The sequence below is a fragment of the Belonocnema kinseyi genome, chromosome 1 (genome assembly GCF_010883055.1).
Source record: "Belonocnema kinseyi isolate 2016_QV_RU_SX_M_011 chromosome 1, B_treatae_v1, whole genome shotgun sequence".
In the NCBI taxonomy this organism is placed as follows: domain Eukaryota; kingdom Metazoa; phylum Arthropoda; class Insecta; order Hymenoptera; family Cynipidae; genus Belonocnema; species Belonocnema kinseyi.
In genome coordinates, this window is record NC_046657.1 from 145,383,471 (window position 1) to 145,400,209 (window position 16,739).

The window sequence follows — 16,739 nt, forward strand, 5'->3', positions numbered from 1 at the left end:
AAAAAAGGTTTCTACGTAAAAAATGGAATTTTCAATCCAAAAATATAATTTTAAGTTCAACGAAATAGGATCAATTTTTAAAAGAACAGTTGAATTCTCTACCAAATAGTTGCATTTTATACAAAAAATATGACATTTTTACTGAAAGAGATAAACTTTTAATAAGAAGCGACCTTTTTTCAAGTTAAACTTATATCAAGAAAATATTTTAGTTTAATTTTCAACATCAAAATATAACTTTTAAACAAAAAATATTATCCAAGAAAATATTTAAATTTTCATCCAAAGAAAATTTCAGTTGACTTTACCACTTTAAAATAAGAATTGTAAACAATCAGTTAATTTTTTGGTAAATAGTCCAATTTTTAAAAACAGTCGAATATTCATCTATGAAAAATGCAATATTTCTATTTAAAAAATATGAAATTTTAAGTCCAAGACAAATTTTCAGAAAAAATATTTTTAATCTGAAAAAGATTTTAGCTGACTTCTCAGTAACAAAATATAAATTTTAAACACAAGGTTAATTTTTTACGGCAAGCGTTGAATTTTTAACGTGAAAAGTTGAAGTTTTAACAAAATAGTTTTATTTGTAACAAAAAAGGATTTTTTTTAAAAAGAAAATGTTACATTTTCAAACAACTGATTAAATTTATACATAAAAAATTAATCTGAGGTTAAAATTTTTGCGACTTTGGAAAAAATACGTAAATGAGTGAAGGTGTGCGTCAACCTGACCTCAGAACGTAACCTCAGGTGTTAAAAATTTTTTAATTATACTTACTTTTTCATCTAAAGCATCGTATGCACTAAGAAGGCAAACAATTTTTTTAAGAGTCTTTCGTAAAATGCATTTTTCCACCCATAAAAAAGAAATGGTTTAAATTTGAGTCAAGACGGAAAATGTAAGGTGCTTTTTTTTAAAGTTTTGATTTTTTTATGTTAGAATTGATTAAAAGTCCGTGAAGAATTAAAATGCAAATCATTCCATCTCAGTTTTGTTTAATGTCATTAATTTATTAATAATTTAATATAAAATTATTATTATTGTATTAAAAAAAATCATTTTTGTTTGAAAATTTCTTTCCTTTGGTAGAATTGTCATCATCCCTGGTTAGAAAGGCAATTATTTAATATAAAATAAATGCTTTCTGGTTGAATTCAAACTTTTTTCATTTTACTTGGAAATTGAATTACTTGGTCGAATTTTTAACTACTTTTTTGAAAATGAATTTTTCTGGTTGGATTCATCTTAGATGAAAATTCATTTCTTTTATTAAAACTTTATCGGTTGTACCTAAAACCTTTTTTTATTAATTAAATTAATCGTTTCGGTTACATAACATTTTTTCGAAAATTCGTATCTTTTAATTGAAAATCCAGTGGCATGATTTAAAGTTGAACTTTTTTGTAGAAAAAGAAATTTTTTCAAAATGAAATTTTTGAATTCAACTAACTTCTAAAATATTCGGCTTCTGAATCTAAAAGCTCATTTATTTTTGGTTGAAATTTATTCTTGTTGGTGCTACAATTGAATCCCTTAGTTTAAAATTCATCTTTCTTTGTTGAAAACCTATCTTTTTGGTTGAAAATCCAACTATTTGGTTAAATATGCGTCTTTTTTATTAAATTCACTTAGTTAAAAGTTCTTTTTTTGTCTTTGTTAAAAATTAATTGTTTCCGAATAGAAAACGTTTAATTTCTTTCTTGATTAAAAAAATATCTTTTTTAGTCGCAAAGTCAACTATTTGGTTTATAATTCATCTTTCTTGATATATTTCTTCTTCAATCATGTTGAGCATTCAAATATTTTGTTAAAATTATTTTATGTTTCGTTTAATTCAACTGATTGAAAATGTATCTTTTGATAGAAAATTGATTCTTTATTTAAAAAATGCATTTTTCAAGGTTGGAAACGAAATTGTTTCTTGAGAAATAAACTTTTCCGGTTAAAAATCCAACTGCGTTCTAAAAAAATCGGTTTTCTTTCTTGAAAATTCAGCTTTTCATGTGTCAACTGTTTTTTAAAACGATTCAATTTAAAATTTTTCCTTACTGGTTGAGAATACATTTATTTCGCTGAAAACTCGTATTTCTAGTGGAATTAAACTATTTTTACTTTCTTTTTGAACTTAATTGGTGAAAAATTCATCTTTTGGTAGAAAATTCATCTTTAATAATAGAAAAGTAATTTTTCTTTGTTAAAAAATAAACTTTTCAGTTGAGCATTCAACTTTTCAGGTTAAAATTTTATATTTTGGATTAAAAAACCAACTCTTACGTTAAAAATTTACCTTTATTGTCGAAATTTAATTACTCATTTTATAAAAAATTAGATGCTTGTTTAAAAACCGTAACCACAGTGGAAAAAAATGACTTTTTGGTACCAAATAATCCACAGCCCACAAATAAGAACCGATTCAGACCAACAAAATTTGAAAAAAAAAAGCTTGTGACATTTCGAACAGAGTTTTCTATCTTAATTTTAAATGAGGCTCTTATTTATTTATAAATGAACAAATATGACGAAAAAATTGCTATTTTTCTATGATTTTCCATAATTTTAGGTTTTATTAAAATTTTTTCGCAACATGATAATATAATAATCAAGAAATTTCTTCTTGAGATTATTGTTGTTAATTAAATAAACAAATAAAATTATCAGGTAGTCTTCGACGGAAAAATTAGTTTTTTATGTCATTTATTGAACCAAGAACTTTATGATAAGTTTAGAAAAATGCGTACGAGAAGAAATACGTTTTTTTTCAAGAACAGTCTTTCTATTTAGGAACCTGATGATAATTTCATCAAAATTAATAATTAGTAGATTAATTTTATTTTGATATGTTTTTTTTTGCTTTTTTTTATTGCAGTCTTTTAATTGAAAAATTAATGATAATTTGATTAATACTTATACTTAGGTAATAAATTCTATAATGTTTTAAATAAATTCATCCAACATTATTTGGGCATTTGTTAACGAAATTAGTTTTCTTTTCAATCTCCGTTTTTCAGTTTAATTTTTTTTATTACTTTCATTATTTGAATGAGGCTGCGACTTCGGGATATTTCAATTGTTTTTAAAAGAATATGAAATTTATCAACTAATTATATATTTTTTTTGAAATTATCATAAAGTTTCCAATTATAAATTATGTTTTTTTAATCATAAAATTTATCAACTTATCAGGAATTTTGCTGAACATATTATTAAAATCCCAGTTAAAAAGTCGGAAATCTAAAAAAAAATTATGTCAGCAAATGCTGCAATAATGAATTTCTACTATTAAAATTGTTAAAAAAATCATAAAAGTGATTAAAAAATTATGAATTTCTTCTGACATTATCACCAACTTCTCAATTAAAAAAATTGATATCGAAAAAAAACGAATTTTTTTCTCAACAAATGCCTTATCTATGAATTTTTAAAGTTAAATTCGTTTAAAAAATCATCAAATTTATCAACTACTTTTAATATATTACTGTAATTCTCATTAAGATCTCAATTGAAAGAACTGGCATTGACAAAAAGGATTTTTTGTTGCTAAATGTCCGAATAATTCAATTGTTCAATAAATTGGTTTAAAACTGCATAAGAATAATAAATAAATGATTAACTTTTCCAAAATTAGCATAAAGTTCCTTATTAAAAATAATACCATCGGAAAAACAAATTTCTCTGTCGAAAAATTCTTAATCAATGCATTTGTTTATTACATTTGTATATAATATTAACAATTATACTCTCAAGAAGAAATTTATTTATCATTGTATTATTTTCATACAAACTTCTTGCAACATAACTTTGAACAACCGGAAGTTATGGAAAATCATAAAAAACATTCTTTCAATAAATAATTAGTTTGCTCAATTTTTTTTGTTCATTATAGAATATTGAAATATCTTTAACCAATGTTACTATATTAAACATAGACCATTTCAACAAGTGTGGGCTGCACATTATTTTGAATATAAAGCCATTTTTTATCCACTCTGCTTCCGTCAAACTTTTCTTAAAGCATTGGCATAAAGGGGTTTGAAGGGGGGAGAAGGGAAATGAGGATGAAGGAGGGGGGCGAAGGGGGTCTAATAGGAGGTCTTTTCTACATTTTTTAAAATCATTATTTTCAAGATTATTCTGATTATTATCTTATTGGAAACATTAGGGTCCCGGCTTTTTTTGTGTGGGGAAGCCAACGTTGGCCCCCCTCTGGATCAGCGCCTTTTGAAAAACCAGAAGCGAACAGTTTGATAATCGAAGCCCTGAAGTCAGATAAATCAAGTCTACAGCCAAAGTTGGGTTTTGGTATTTAAATTTTTATAATTCGTGAATGTTTTCGGTTTATTTTCGATAGAAGTCATTGGTTTTGGCTATGCTCAAGCAGAAAAAAATATAAAAATTGACAAATATTATTGATTGTAACTCAGCCTGTAATTACAGAGTTCATGCAGGATATCTGAACAACAGTGATTTACTGTCGGTTGCAATCGGTGATTGGATCGGAATACAGAGTTTCTCTCTCGTTATTTGTTGATGCATGTGAAGCCCAATGATGTGCAATATTATCATCCGTTGGAATATTCACCAATTTGCGGAATTTTATAGTGTATATATCAAACTTTATCAATTACACTGAAAAAAATCCTGGCAAATCGTGAACTAAATTTAAATTAGTTATTTAACAACTTGGAATAACTTTAAAATATTTTTCTTAGTTGGATTAACTAGAAAATTAGTGATTTTAATGAAATTCTTAGTTAATTTCACTGAAAAAAGTACTCTTTAAAAGGTCCTTAAAGCGTCATCAAGACATCTTTCTAAAGACTTCTATAAGACAAATGTAGGATTTGTGTGCCCACTGGGTGAACATTTTAGTTCCCTCAGGCCCAAGGAATACTTTTTTTATCAGAGTTAAATGCTTTACTTAAAATTAACAATTTTTCTTGAAAAAAATCTTTCTCTTTTCACTCTACTGGGAATCGAACCACAAAACTTCTGACTTCCGGTCACGTGCTTTTCCATTAACCTATTAGAGAGATCCAATTATGGTTCTCATTCTGATCACTCTAACAGCTTAATGGGAAAGCACATGATCGGAAATCAGAAGTTCTGTGAACCGATTCCCAGTGGAGCGAAAGGAGAAAGATGTTTTTTTTTCAACAAAAAATTTTAATTTTAAATTTGAAATAATTATTTTCCATCTAGTTTGATTAAGACGTTAAGAATCTTCTGTTATTGATGATTCTTAACTTGATCGATATTGTGGATTTTTTGCCTCCATGCTTTAGGAGGGTTATCTACTGTCGGTAAAGTACCATTCACTGCATTCCTGAAAATAAAATTAAGAGTCTAAAGACCAAATTTGGACAAACATTATAAAATTTTTTTATTGCGATCTGAAAAAAAATTTGTCCTGAAAAATAAAAGAAAAACATTTTTTTCCCTTTTGGACAAAAATAAAGAAGAGGATATAAAAATGCGAAAGCAACTAATCAAATCCCCTTCCTTCTATTTCTTATTTCTCTTGCCTTTTTTGTTTTCATTATTATCAAACCACAATAAAAAAAAACATTAAAAAAAATTATCAGCAACATTTCGGCACTTATCCAGCACCCTGCTCAAGGCGAAATTCGTCATGGAAAAAGCATCGTGGTTTTCTTGGTGTTCTTGTCTGCTCTAATTTACAAATGTTTTTCTTATTGTGGTTTGATAATAATGAAATCAAAAAAGACTAAAAAAAATAAAAGAGACGGAAGGGGATTTGGTTGGTTGCTTTTTTATTTTTCTTTTCTCTTTTTTATTTTTTTCAAACAATACTTTTTTTATTTTCTTCGTTAGCAAAATTTTTATCTTTTTTTAAATTGTAACAGAAAAATGTTATGGAGGTTATCCAAATTTGGTCGTTGGATTCTTGATTTTATTTTAAGAAATTTTGCACATTAATTTGATTACGGGGCGTCAAGGATGTACACTACATACAATCAATCTCAGAAGTTGCCTAGCTTTAAAGTTATTTGTAAAATCGACTAAAAAGATGTATTAATAATTTATGTAAATCTTGATGGAGGCTTCTAAGCACACTTAAGAAAAAATTAATTCAGATAATAATTTTTAACTTATTAGTAGTTGTTTAAGGGTTTAGTTTTTCCTTTCTCTTTGGGGAAAACTTACCAATTTTATTTAATCCTAATGAGCAAGACCTCATTTTATTCTTTGAGAGATTCTCTATCATTCTATTTGAGTGATGTTAATTAAAATTTAAACTATGATTGTTTGTAACAATAATAACCGAAAATTTTTCAATTAATTTTTTAAAATAAAATCAACCAAATAGAAATTTATAGAAGCTGAAATATTTTTGTCTAAAGTGTGCTTAGAAGTCTCCATCAAGATTTTCAGAAATTTGTGTTTTCTGTTAAAATATTAATCGTTTTGGTGACACTTTTTTCGAAACCTCGTTTCTTTGGTTGAAAACCGACTTTGTTGAAAGTTCGTGTTATTTTTTTGAAAATTCTTTTACCTTAATGTTTAGATCTTTATTGTTTGTTTAAAAGTTTAAATTACGAAAATTCAAATATTTTGTTGAAATCCATATACATATTAGGTTGAAAATGCATGCATTTAATTTATAGTTTATTTTCCTAACAGACCAGAAATCTTCTTGGTTAAAAAATTTAACTTTTTGGTTAAAAAGTCCAATTTTGGGTAAACAGCAAACTCTTTTCTCAAGAATGTATTTATTTTATTAAGGAATACTCATTTTAATTCAAAATTTATCTCTGGCTGAAAATCAAACTATTTTTTTCAAATTTCTTCTTTTTTTTGCTGAGTTAGAAATACTTTTTTTCACTGAAAATGTAGCTATTTCATTTTGATTAGAAAATTAATGTTTTAAATTATATATTAATCTCTTCTGGTCAAAAATTTTCTTTTCAAAAATTCATCTTTTTAGATTTGGATTCAACTATTTCATTAAGAAATTCATGTTTTTTAGTTGAATTTAACCGATTGAAATTCGGTTATTGGTTGAAAATTAATTTTTTAATAAAAATGTTATTAATCCGTTTTTATTGCAAAATTATCATTTTCGTTGAAAATTATACTATTTTAGAAATATCCTTTCGGCTGCCAGTTCAACTTTTTCGTTAAAAATTCTTGTTTTTTAGTTAAACTCAATCGGCTTCAAAATTCGTTTCTTTTTTAATTCATTTTTTTACTTAAAATGTCATTATTTCATTTTTGGATAAAAACTTATCATTTTTAGTTCAAAATTCAAGTATCATAGTAAAAAATTAAACTATTTTATTAAAAAATGAACTTTTTTTTTAATTACCTTAACTATTAGAAGATTTATATTTCTGCTTAAAATAATTATTTTTTTAAATAGCAATGGGACTATTTTATTTTTTGGTAAAAAACTGATCTCATTAATTGAAACCTTATCTTTCGTAGTTGGAAATTAAAACTTTTTGCTAAAAGTTTGAATTTTTAAATCAATTCAATAAATTAAAATTTTGTTTTTTGGTGGAAATAAATTTTTTGATTTAAAAAAGTAAAAATTCAGTTTTTATCTGAAAACTTATATTTTTCCGTTGTAAATTCATAAATTTAGTTAAAAACTCAACTGATTCGTTAAAAATTAACATATTCATTACAAAATTAACAGCTTGTTAAATATTAATTTTTTTTGTTGAAAGTCATAGTTTCAGGTGGATAATTCAACTGTATTGTGGAAAATTAATTAATTTGGTTTAAAAAATGTCTTTATAGTTAAAAAACACTTTTTCTTTTTCGAAAATTCGCTTTTTGGCGTTGTATTCAGCAATTGCGTGTTTTTAAGTTGAATTTAACGGGTTAAAATGCGTTTTTTTTTTGTTAAGAAATGCAGTTTGAAATTGAAAATTATATCATTTTGTTTTTATTGAAAACTTATTTTTTCTTTAGTTGAAAATCCGAACATTTAGTTAAAATTTCAACCATTTTCTTAAAAACTAGACTATTTATTTGGAAAATTAACTACTGGGTAAAACATTTTACTTTTTTTAAAGCAGAATTCGTATCTTTTAGTTGAATTTAACTGGTTTATAAATCCATTTCTTGCATTAATTTTTTAAACTGAAAATGGAAATATCCCATTTTTGGTTGAAAACTGTTTTTTTTTTAAATTAAAATATTTAAAAATAAATAAAATATTATTATAATATAATATTATTATTATTATTAAAAAAAATAAAATATTTAATTAAAATGGTTAAAAATTTAATATTTTTATAGGAAATTCATCTTCTTGGGTAAAAGATTAATCTTATTTTTTTAAATCATCATTCTAGGTGAGGATTAAACCATTTTGTAACAAAATCGTGTATATTAATTGAATTTAACTACTTAAAAATTCGTTTTTTTTTTGTTAAAAATAATTTTTAATATAAAAACGTAACTATTCAGGTTTCGGTTGAAAACTTATCCTTTTAGTTGAAAATTCAACTTTAAAGAAAAAATCAAAATATTTATTTGAAAAATTATTCAACTGATTGACAATGAACATTTTTGTCTACATTTTGTAGTTTAAGGTAAAAATTTCAAACTGTTTAGTGAAAAATTTATGTATTTTGATGAAAATTTGTCTTTTTCGGTATAAAATTAATTTTCTTTTTTATAAATGCATCTTTTTGTCTGTGGGTTTGGCTAATTTGTTAAAAATTCGCGTTTTTGTATGAATTCAATCGGCTGAAAATTCGTGTCTTTTTTGGGGAAAATTAATTTTTTAAACTGAAGGTGTGACTTTTCCATTTTAGATTAAAGAATGGTCATGTTTATTCAAGAAATAAAATATTTGGTTGCAAATTCAACTATTTAAGTGGAAAATTGAATTATTCAGAGCTGAGTTTAAAATGCAACTGTTTTTTTAATTTTAATTCATGTATTTTGTTAAAAATTGATCTTTTCGGGCAGAAGCTTAGTCTTTTCTTTTGCAAATTCAGCTGTGGAACAACTCATCAGTAACACGAAAAAAGGAAGAAAAAACGCGAAATCTGTGTATAGCCAACGACATCGTTACTTCCAGGTGGGGGGGGGGGTAACAATTTTCTATGATTGGTAACTTAGTTTATGGATAGCCTCTAAAGTAAAGTGACTAATGATCAGAGAGAGGACGAAACCAGTCTGAAGTTGCGCACAGAATCTCGTCCCGTCTCCCTCGTTTCGGAAACCACCACATGGGCGGAGGTGGGGAGAGTGCGCGTGTACACCGAGCACACACAACGCACTCCCACTCCTCCCCACCGAATAGGGAGAATTGGTAGGACAGCGCGCGCTCGCGTGGTACATACAACGCTCTCCCACCCTTTCCCACTGCATGGGTGAATTGCTGGGAGTGTGTTGCATGTGCTTGGCGTGCGTAGGCTCTCTTACCTCTTTCTCTCATTCAGCGGTTCTCCGTAATGAGGGAGCCGAGCCTAGGCTCCTTGCGCAACTAGAGAATGGTCTCGTCCGCTGTCCACTTTCTGAAAAGAAAATACTTACTGCACGGTCGCCAAGATTGCGTACTCTGCAGTGCAGATAGGCTGTCTGTCCGACTGTCGTGATTGTCTCCCGCTTCGTCGAATTATCGAAGTACGGTTGACTAAAAGGTTGATCCCAGTACGAAGAGGGATGATGTTCCACTACGGAACCCCCACCGCCTTTTGCCACGCATTCTGAAAAACAAAAATTTACCATTTTTAAAAAATTAAACCTATTTCGGCGAACGTTTTACCGAAATTATCCTACTCTCCAAAATTTAAGAAATTTAAAGGAGATTAGAATCAAATTTAAAATCCTATTTAACGTACAGCAATCAAGTTAATGTAAAGAATTACTCAAAATAAAACCAAGAATCTAACGACCAAATTTGGATAACCATTATAAAATGTTCCTGTTGCAATCTGAAAAAAAAATTTTTCCTTAAAAAGAAAAGAAAAAAATGTTTTTTCCTTCTTTATCAAATTAAAAAAGAGGAAATAAAAATAAGAAGGCAACGAACCAAATCACCTTCATTCTCTCTTTTATATCTTACGCGTTTCACCCCCTATCATTATCAAATGACAATAAAAAAAATTTGTGAAAAATAATCAACAACATCTAATTTCCCCCAGCATTATTACAATTTAACTTAAGGTACGTTATTTAAAAAACCCGATTGCTACTAAATACCGTTAAAAAGTTTTCTTTCTGGTTAAATTTTCAATGAAAGATATTATTATTATTATTCAAACAGAAAGGTAAATTTTTATTTAATAAGAATAATTTTTAACAAAATACGTGATTTCATTTAAAGAAATAGTGAAGTTTTTTTTACTAAAGAAATTAATTTTTAACTCAAATGCGGAATTTTTAAAAATAAATTAGGTTAAAACACAAAGATTGAATTTCTACTTTAAAAAAGACAAATTGCAAGCCAAAGAAAATGAATATTCAACCAAAAATGGGATATTTATATTTACAGTTCGAAATACTACATTTCTACCATAAAAACGGTGATTTAATACTACAGTTCAATTTTTAATTAAAGAAATGAATTTTCAATTAAAAAGAGTGATTTTTCACCAAGAAGATCATTATTCCACCACAAAAAAGAAAGTTTCAACAAAATAGCTTATTTTTTAACTAAAGAAATTAGTTTTCAACTACCATGATTAATTTCAATTAGAAAAATTAATTTTTACCCAAATGGTTAATTTTTCTACCAAAAATACGAATCATTCAAAACAAACATTAATTTTCTATAAAAGCAGGAGAATTTTCAGCAAAATCCATTTAAAAAAGGTAAAATTTCTAATAAAAATGTAATAGTTATATTTTTAGTTGAAGAAATAAATTTTAAACAAGATAGGAAAGAAGTTTCAAGAAAATACTTAAATTTGTAACTAACGAAATGAATTCTTAGCTATTATTACACAGCCATACAAAAAAAATCGTTTTTCTGGTCCAGAGTCCAGACCATATTTACTTTATGTTTTTGCAGTCGCTGAAAATGAATCCGAGGTCCAAAAATTCCCAGCACGTCAGGGTTCTGAAATAACCTAACAAAACCTCATGAAAATTTGTTTTCGAGCCCAGGGGTCAAACTATATTTATTATATGTTTTTGGGGTCGCTGAATCCGAATCTAATGTCTAAAGAACCTTAGCACGTCAGGTTGTAGACACAATCTCAACAAAACTCATACCATTATTTTTTCGAGTCTGGGGATCAGACCATGTACATTATATGTTTTAGGGGTCGCTGAATCCAAATGCCAAGTCCAAAAAACAACAGCATGTCAGAGTTTCAATCAGAGTAACCCATAAACCCTATTTACACCAAAAAATGAAGCTATATAGAACCGCTGAGGGTATTAGTGCTACCCTATGTACACCGCGAGGTGCTTGCACGATCGGACCTTGTACGTCATATAATCCTTAAAAAGGTTTTTCGCCAAAAAATTCAATTTTTGGAATGCTTAGCAAGAACAAGTGAATGCTGGAGTTTCTTCGACTACGAATTGAGATTCAGCGAGCCCAAAAACATATGGTAAATATGGTCTCACTCCCGGACTCAGAAACAAAGTTTTATGAGGTTTCTTGAGGTTTTGTCAAACCCCTGACGTGCTAAGGGTTTTTCGGAGCACGGATTCGGATTCAGCAGCCCAAAAAACATATAATAAGCATGGGCTGATCCCCGGATTTAGAAAAACGTTTTATAAGGTTTTTTGAAGTTATGTTAGAACCCTGACGTGTTGGGGTTTTTTGGACTTCGGATTCGTATTCAGCAACCCCAAAAACATATAATAATTATTGTCTGACCAACGGCCTCGAAAAATAATGTATGAGAGTTTTGAGTTTATGTCGGAACCCTGACGTACTAAGGGTCTTTAGACATTGGATTCGGATTCAGCGACCCCAAAAACATATAATGAATATGGTTTGAACCCTGGGGTCAAAAACAAATTTTCATGAGGTTTTTTGAGGTTATGTCAAAACTCTGACTTGCTGGGGTTTTTTTGGACTTGGATTCTGATTCAGCACCCCAAAAACATATAATAATCATGATCTGACTCACAGACTCAGAAAAAACTTTTATGAGGTTTTTTCAGATTATTTCAAAACCCTGACTTGCTCGGGGTTTTTTGGACCTCAGATTTGAATTCAGCAGCCAAAAAAAACAAATAATAATTATGTTCTGAACCTCGGACTCGAAAAAGAATGTATGAGGTTTTTTGAGGTTATGTCAGAGATTTGACATGCTGGGGTTTTTTGGACCTCGGATCTGGATTAAACAGCCCCAAAAACATATAATAATCATGGTTTGAACCCCGGACTCGAAAAAAATGCATGCTGTTTTTTGAGGTTATGTCAGAACCCTAATGTGCTTGGGTTTCTTGGACCTCAGATTTGGATTAGGCAGCCCCAAAAACATATAATAATCATGTTCTGAGCCCCGGACTAAAAACAAAAATTATGAGGCTTTCTGAGGTTATGTCGGAATCCTAATCTGCCGGGTTTTTTTGGACCTCGCAATCGGGTTCAGCTGTCCCAAAAAAATATAGGAAACATGGCCTGACCTCCAGACCCGCAAAAAGATTTGTTTGTGTGGCTGTGTTGTGAATCTTTAAAGAAAAAAAAATTTGAACCAGATGGTATAATTTTTTACCAAAAAAGACGAATTCTCGACAAAATAAATAAATATTTAACTCAAAAAGATACATTTTTAATGAAAAATCGGATAGTCAAATTATGAGATAAGAATTTAATGAAAGCAAAAAATTTTCACCAATTTTTAACCAAACAGTTCAATTTCAAACAAAACAAAATGACAATGATCAATTATCAATAAAAAAAATTAATTTTTAACAAAGTAGTTTTAACGTCAGGTTTAAAACTTTGCCAAATGTTGAAAATCGTGGAGATATGTTTGCATTTGAGAAAAAATACGTGCCTTGAAAAGCCGCATCGACTCATATTTTTCATGGAAATTTGCGATTTCCATTTTTGACTAACTTGGAAAATAGTTTTATGGAAGTTTGCGCGTTCTACGAGTTATATTATGCGGCTCTTCAATTGTTGGATTATTTCGGATAATCCTGGATTACACACATAGACAGGAATTTTCAACAAAGTAGTTCCATTTTTAAATAAAAAAGAAAAATTTTCCACCATATTTAAATATTCAACATAGATTAAAAAAAAAATAAACGAATGTCCAACAGAATAGCTAAACTTTGAGCACAAGAGATGAATTTTCCACTAAAATTATGAAGGTTCAAACTAAATAAATAAATTTTCAATGAGAGAACAATGTTTCAATCTAAGAAAAATGACTTTAAAAAAGTTATATTGCACCTAAAGAGATAAGTTTTTAAATAAAACGAAAAATTTTCATCTCAGAAGATGACTGTTAAGGTAAATTGTTGAATTTTCTACAATTAGAGTTTTATAATTTGAAATGAAAAGTAGTCGAATTCAACTAAAAAGTAGAACTTTGAACAAAATTATTATTTGTATCCAAATAATTGGATTTTCAAACAAAAACATGAATTTTTAACCCAGAAGATTAAGTTTCTATTGAAAAATACAAATTTTTCACCCCTAGTTGGATTTTCAAATAAAAAATATTAATTTTCAACAAAAAAATTTAATAGCGACATTTTTTATTTAAAAATTCATTTTCAACCCAACAAATTTTAAAAACCTCAAATTTTTAACTGAAAAGGTGAATTTTCAACTGAAATGATAAAAATTCAGAGAAAAAATAAATTTGTAACGAAATAGTTGAATTTTCAACCACAAAGGATCAATTTCAACGACCAAAAATGATTTTTTAACAGAATATTTCAATTTGCAAAAAAAGATCAATTTCCAATCAGAAAGAATAACCTACATTTGAGAAAATAACTGTTTACTCAAATTGCTGAATTTTTTACTATTGGAATATTTGTTAACCAACATTTTTAAATTTGTTTTAACAAAGCTATTTAAAAGTTTTTTAAGATAATTTTTTAACAAAAGCATTCATGTTTAACTAAGAAGATTAATTTTCTAATGACAAATATAAATTTTCAAATAATGGTTGAACTCTTAGATAAAAAGGATAACTTTTTAACAAAAAATGTAAGTTAAATTTAAAAAAAAAACATTTTAATAAAATTGTTCAATTTTTAACCAAAGAAGTGAATTTTTATATAAATTGATACATATTTAAGAAATAAATAAATTTATAATAAAGTAGTTGAATTTTCAACTGCAAAAGATAAATTTACAGAACAAAAAATGAAGTTTTAACAAAATATTTAAATTTTCAACCAAACTCGTTACCAAAATTATTAAATTTTCTACAATTTGAACAATTGTTCACCAAAGGAGATAAATTCTCCACCACAAATATAATAGTTGATATTTAAAACAAAACGGATTTTAATTTTTAATCAGAACCAGGTAAATTTACCCAAAAAAATAGAATTTGCAAAAAATTGGTTCGAGCCAAATAGTTGCATTTTCGAAAAACAACTTGAATGTTCAACAAAGCAGATTAATTAGCGACCCAAAAATATTAATTTTTAACGAATGGTTGAACTATCGAATAAAAAAGATAACTTTTTAACAACAAATTTAATAGTGAAATTTTTTATTTAAAAATAAATTTTTAAATAATATAAAAAATTTCGACATAGTATTTCAATTTTCAGCCGAATAGATGAATTTTCAACTAAAATGAAGCATCTTCATCTAAAAACTAATTTTTTAGCCAAATTATTTTTAAAATTTCCATTGGAATAACTTTTAACAAAAAAAGATGAATCCTCAACTAAAAATATAATAGTTCATATATCAAACAAAATTTTTTAAGTAAAAACAGTTGAAGTCAACCAAAAACAAATTATATTTCAATAAAATGTATTTTTAAGAAAATATTTAAATTTTAATGAAAAATATTCATTCTAAATATTTTCAAATGAAAAAAGTAACTTCTAACTAAAACAAAAAGAAATTTCATAAAATCGTGAAACTTTCAAGCTAAGATATAAATTTTTAACTGCAGTGGTGCATCTCCAGCCAAAAAATAAATTTTCAGCGAGACTGAAAAAATACACAAATTTTAACATGTGGTTGAATTTTGAATTAAAAAATATAAATTTTCACAAAATATGTAATACTTCAGATTTAAGAACAAACAGATTTTGATTTTTAATAAGAAATAGTTTAATTCAACAAAAAGTAGAATTTTCATGAAAATTATTTTTATCCAAGGAGTTGCATTTTCCAACAAAAATATGAATGTTTAACCACGAAGATTAATTTTTTATTGATAAATACAAATTTTCAATGGATGGTTGAACTCTAAAATAAAAAAGATTCCTTTTTCACAATTAATACAAGTAACAAAACGGAATTAAATTTTAAATTCAAACCAATTTAATTCAACAAAAAAGTAGAATTCTCAACATAATTATTTTTAAGCAAATAGTGGCATTTCCTAAAAAAATATGAATGTTTGACAAAGAAGATTGATTGGTCACCGAAAAATACAAATTTTTAACGAATATTTGAACTCTCAACTAAAAAAGATAAAATTTCCATAAAAATTATAATAGTGATATATTCCAAATAAAAATTAATTTCCAACCAAAACCAAAAAAAAATTTGAATAGAGTTGTTCAATTTTTAACGGAATAGATGACGTTTTCAGTAAGATGATGCCTCTCCAGATAAGAAATGAATTTTCAACGAACTACTTGGTTTTTTAACTAAAAAATATGAATTTCAACGAAAATCAAATTAATTTTTCACCAAAAAAATTAATTTTTAATTTGAATGATTAATATTTAACTACACTAGTGAACTTATCAGTCAAAGAATAAATTTTCAACAACAAAGAAAATGATTTTTCAAAAAAATATTTATATTTGAAATCAAATATATGAATTTTCAACTAAACTGTAGAATCTCATTTTAAAAAATAGTTCAAATTTTAAATACTTTGAAATGAAAGCATACATTTTGTAGATACAGGAAGATTAATTTTCCACCGAAAATGGGTATATTTAGCGAATAGTTTAATTCTGAATTAAGAAAGATCAATTTTTAACAAAAAGTTTAATAGTTAAGATTAAAAAAAAAACGGATTTTAATTTTAAATGAAAACTACTGGAAGTAAAAATAATAAAGTAAAAAAAGCAATTATGTTCAACCAAACGGTTGTATTTTAATAGAACAACATCAATTTTTAACAAAGGAGATCAATTTTCTTTCGAAAAATACAAATTTTCAATAAAAAAGAGAATTGTGACATTTTTCATTTAACCCTAGAAAGTCATACCTCCATTTTCGATCTAATTAGTCATTCTGGGTCACTGTGACCATGCCTAATTTTTGATGAGGTGCCATTAAAAAACTATGTTTCCAAAAAATCCACGAAAATTTTTAACTAAAGTTGAAACATAGAAAAACATTTTCCATCGAAACGAAGTTGCTACGTTTATTATTTTAGTTTTTTTAATCGGTGAAAATTGTTTTTTCTTTATTTTCACGTCATTTTTTTAAAAAATCTGAACTTTTCGAATCTTGAAAATTTAGTTTTTACGATGGTGTCTGTCCGTCTGTCCGCCCGTAAACACGATAAGTCTCGAAAAAATAAATGAATCAAATCGATTTTTGACACACTTTTGTTAGGTCCTAGAAAGAAAGGATGAGTTCGTTAAACAGCCATTTTGAAAAAAAATCAGA

At 26.9% G+C, this 16,739-nt stretch overlaps 1 protein-coding gene across 1 annotated transcript in view; it reads right to left on the minus strand.

The window, feature by feature from the left end:
* The window catches only part of LOC117169994 (limbic system-associated membrane protein-like), a 179,821-nt gene that overhangs the window by 59,211 nt on the left and 103,871 nt on the right, over positions 1 to 16,739 (minus strand). Inside the window, exon 3 of the mRNA XM_033356510.1 lies at positions 9,524 to 9,696. Within this exon, the coding sequence (XP_033212401.1) occupies positions 9,524 to 9,696 (173 nt within the window). The remainder of the gene's footprint in view (positions 1 to 9,523; positions 9,697 to 16,739) is intronic.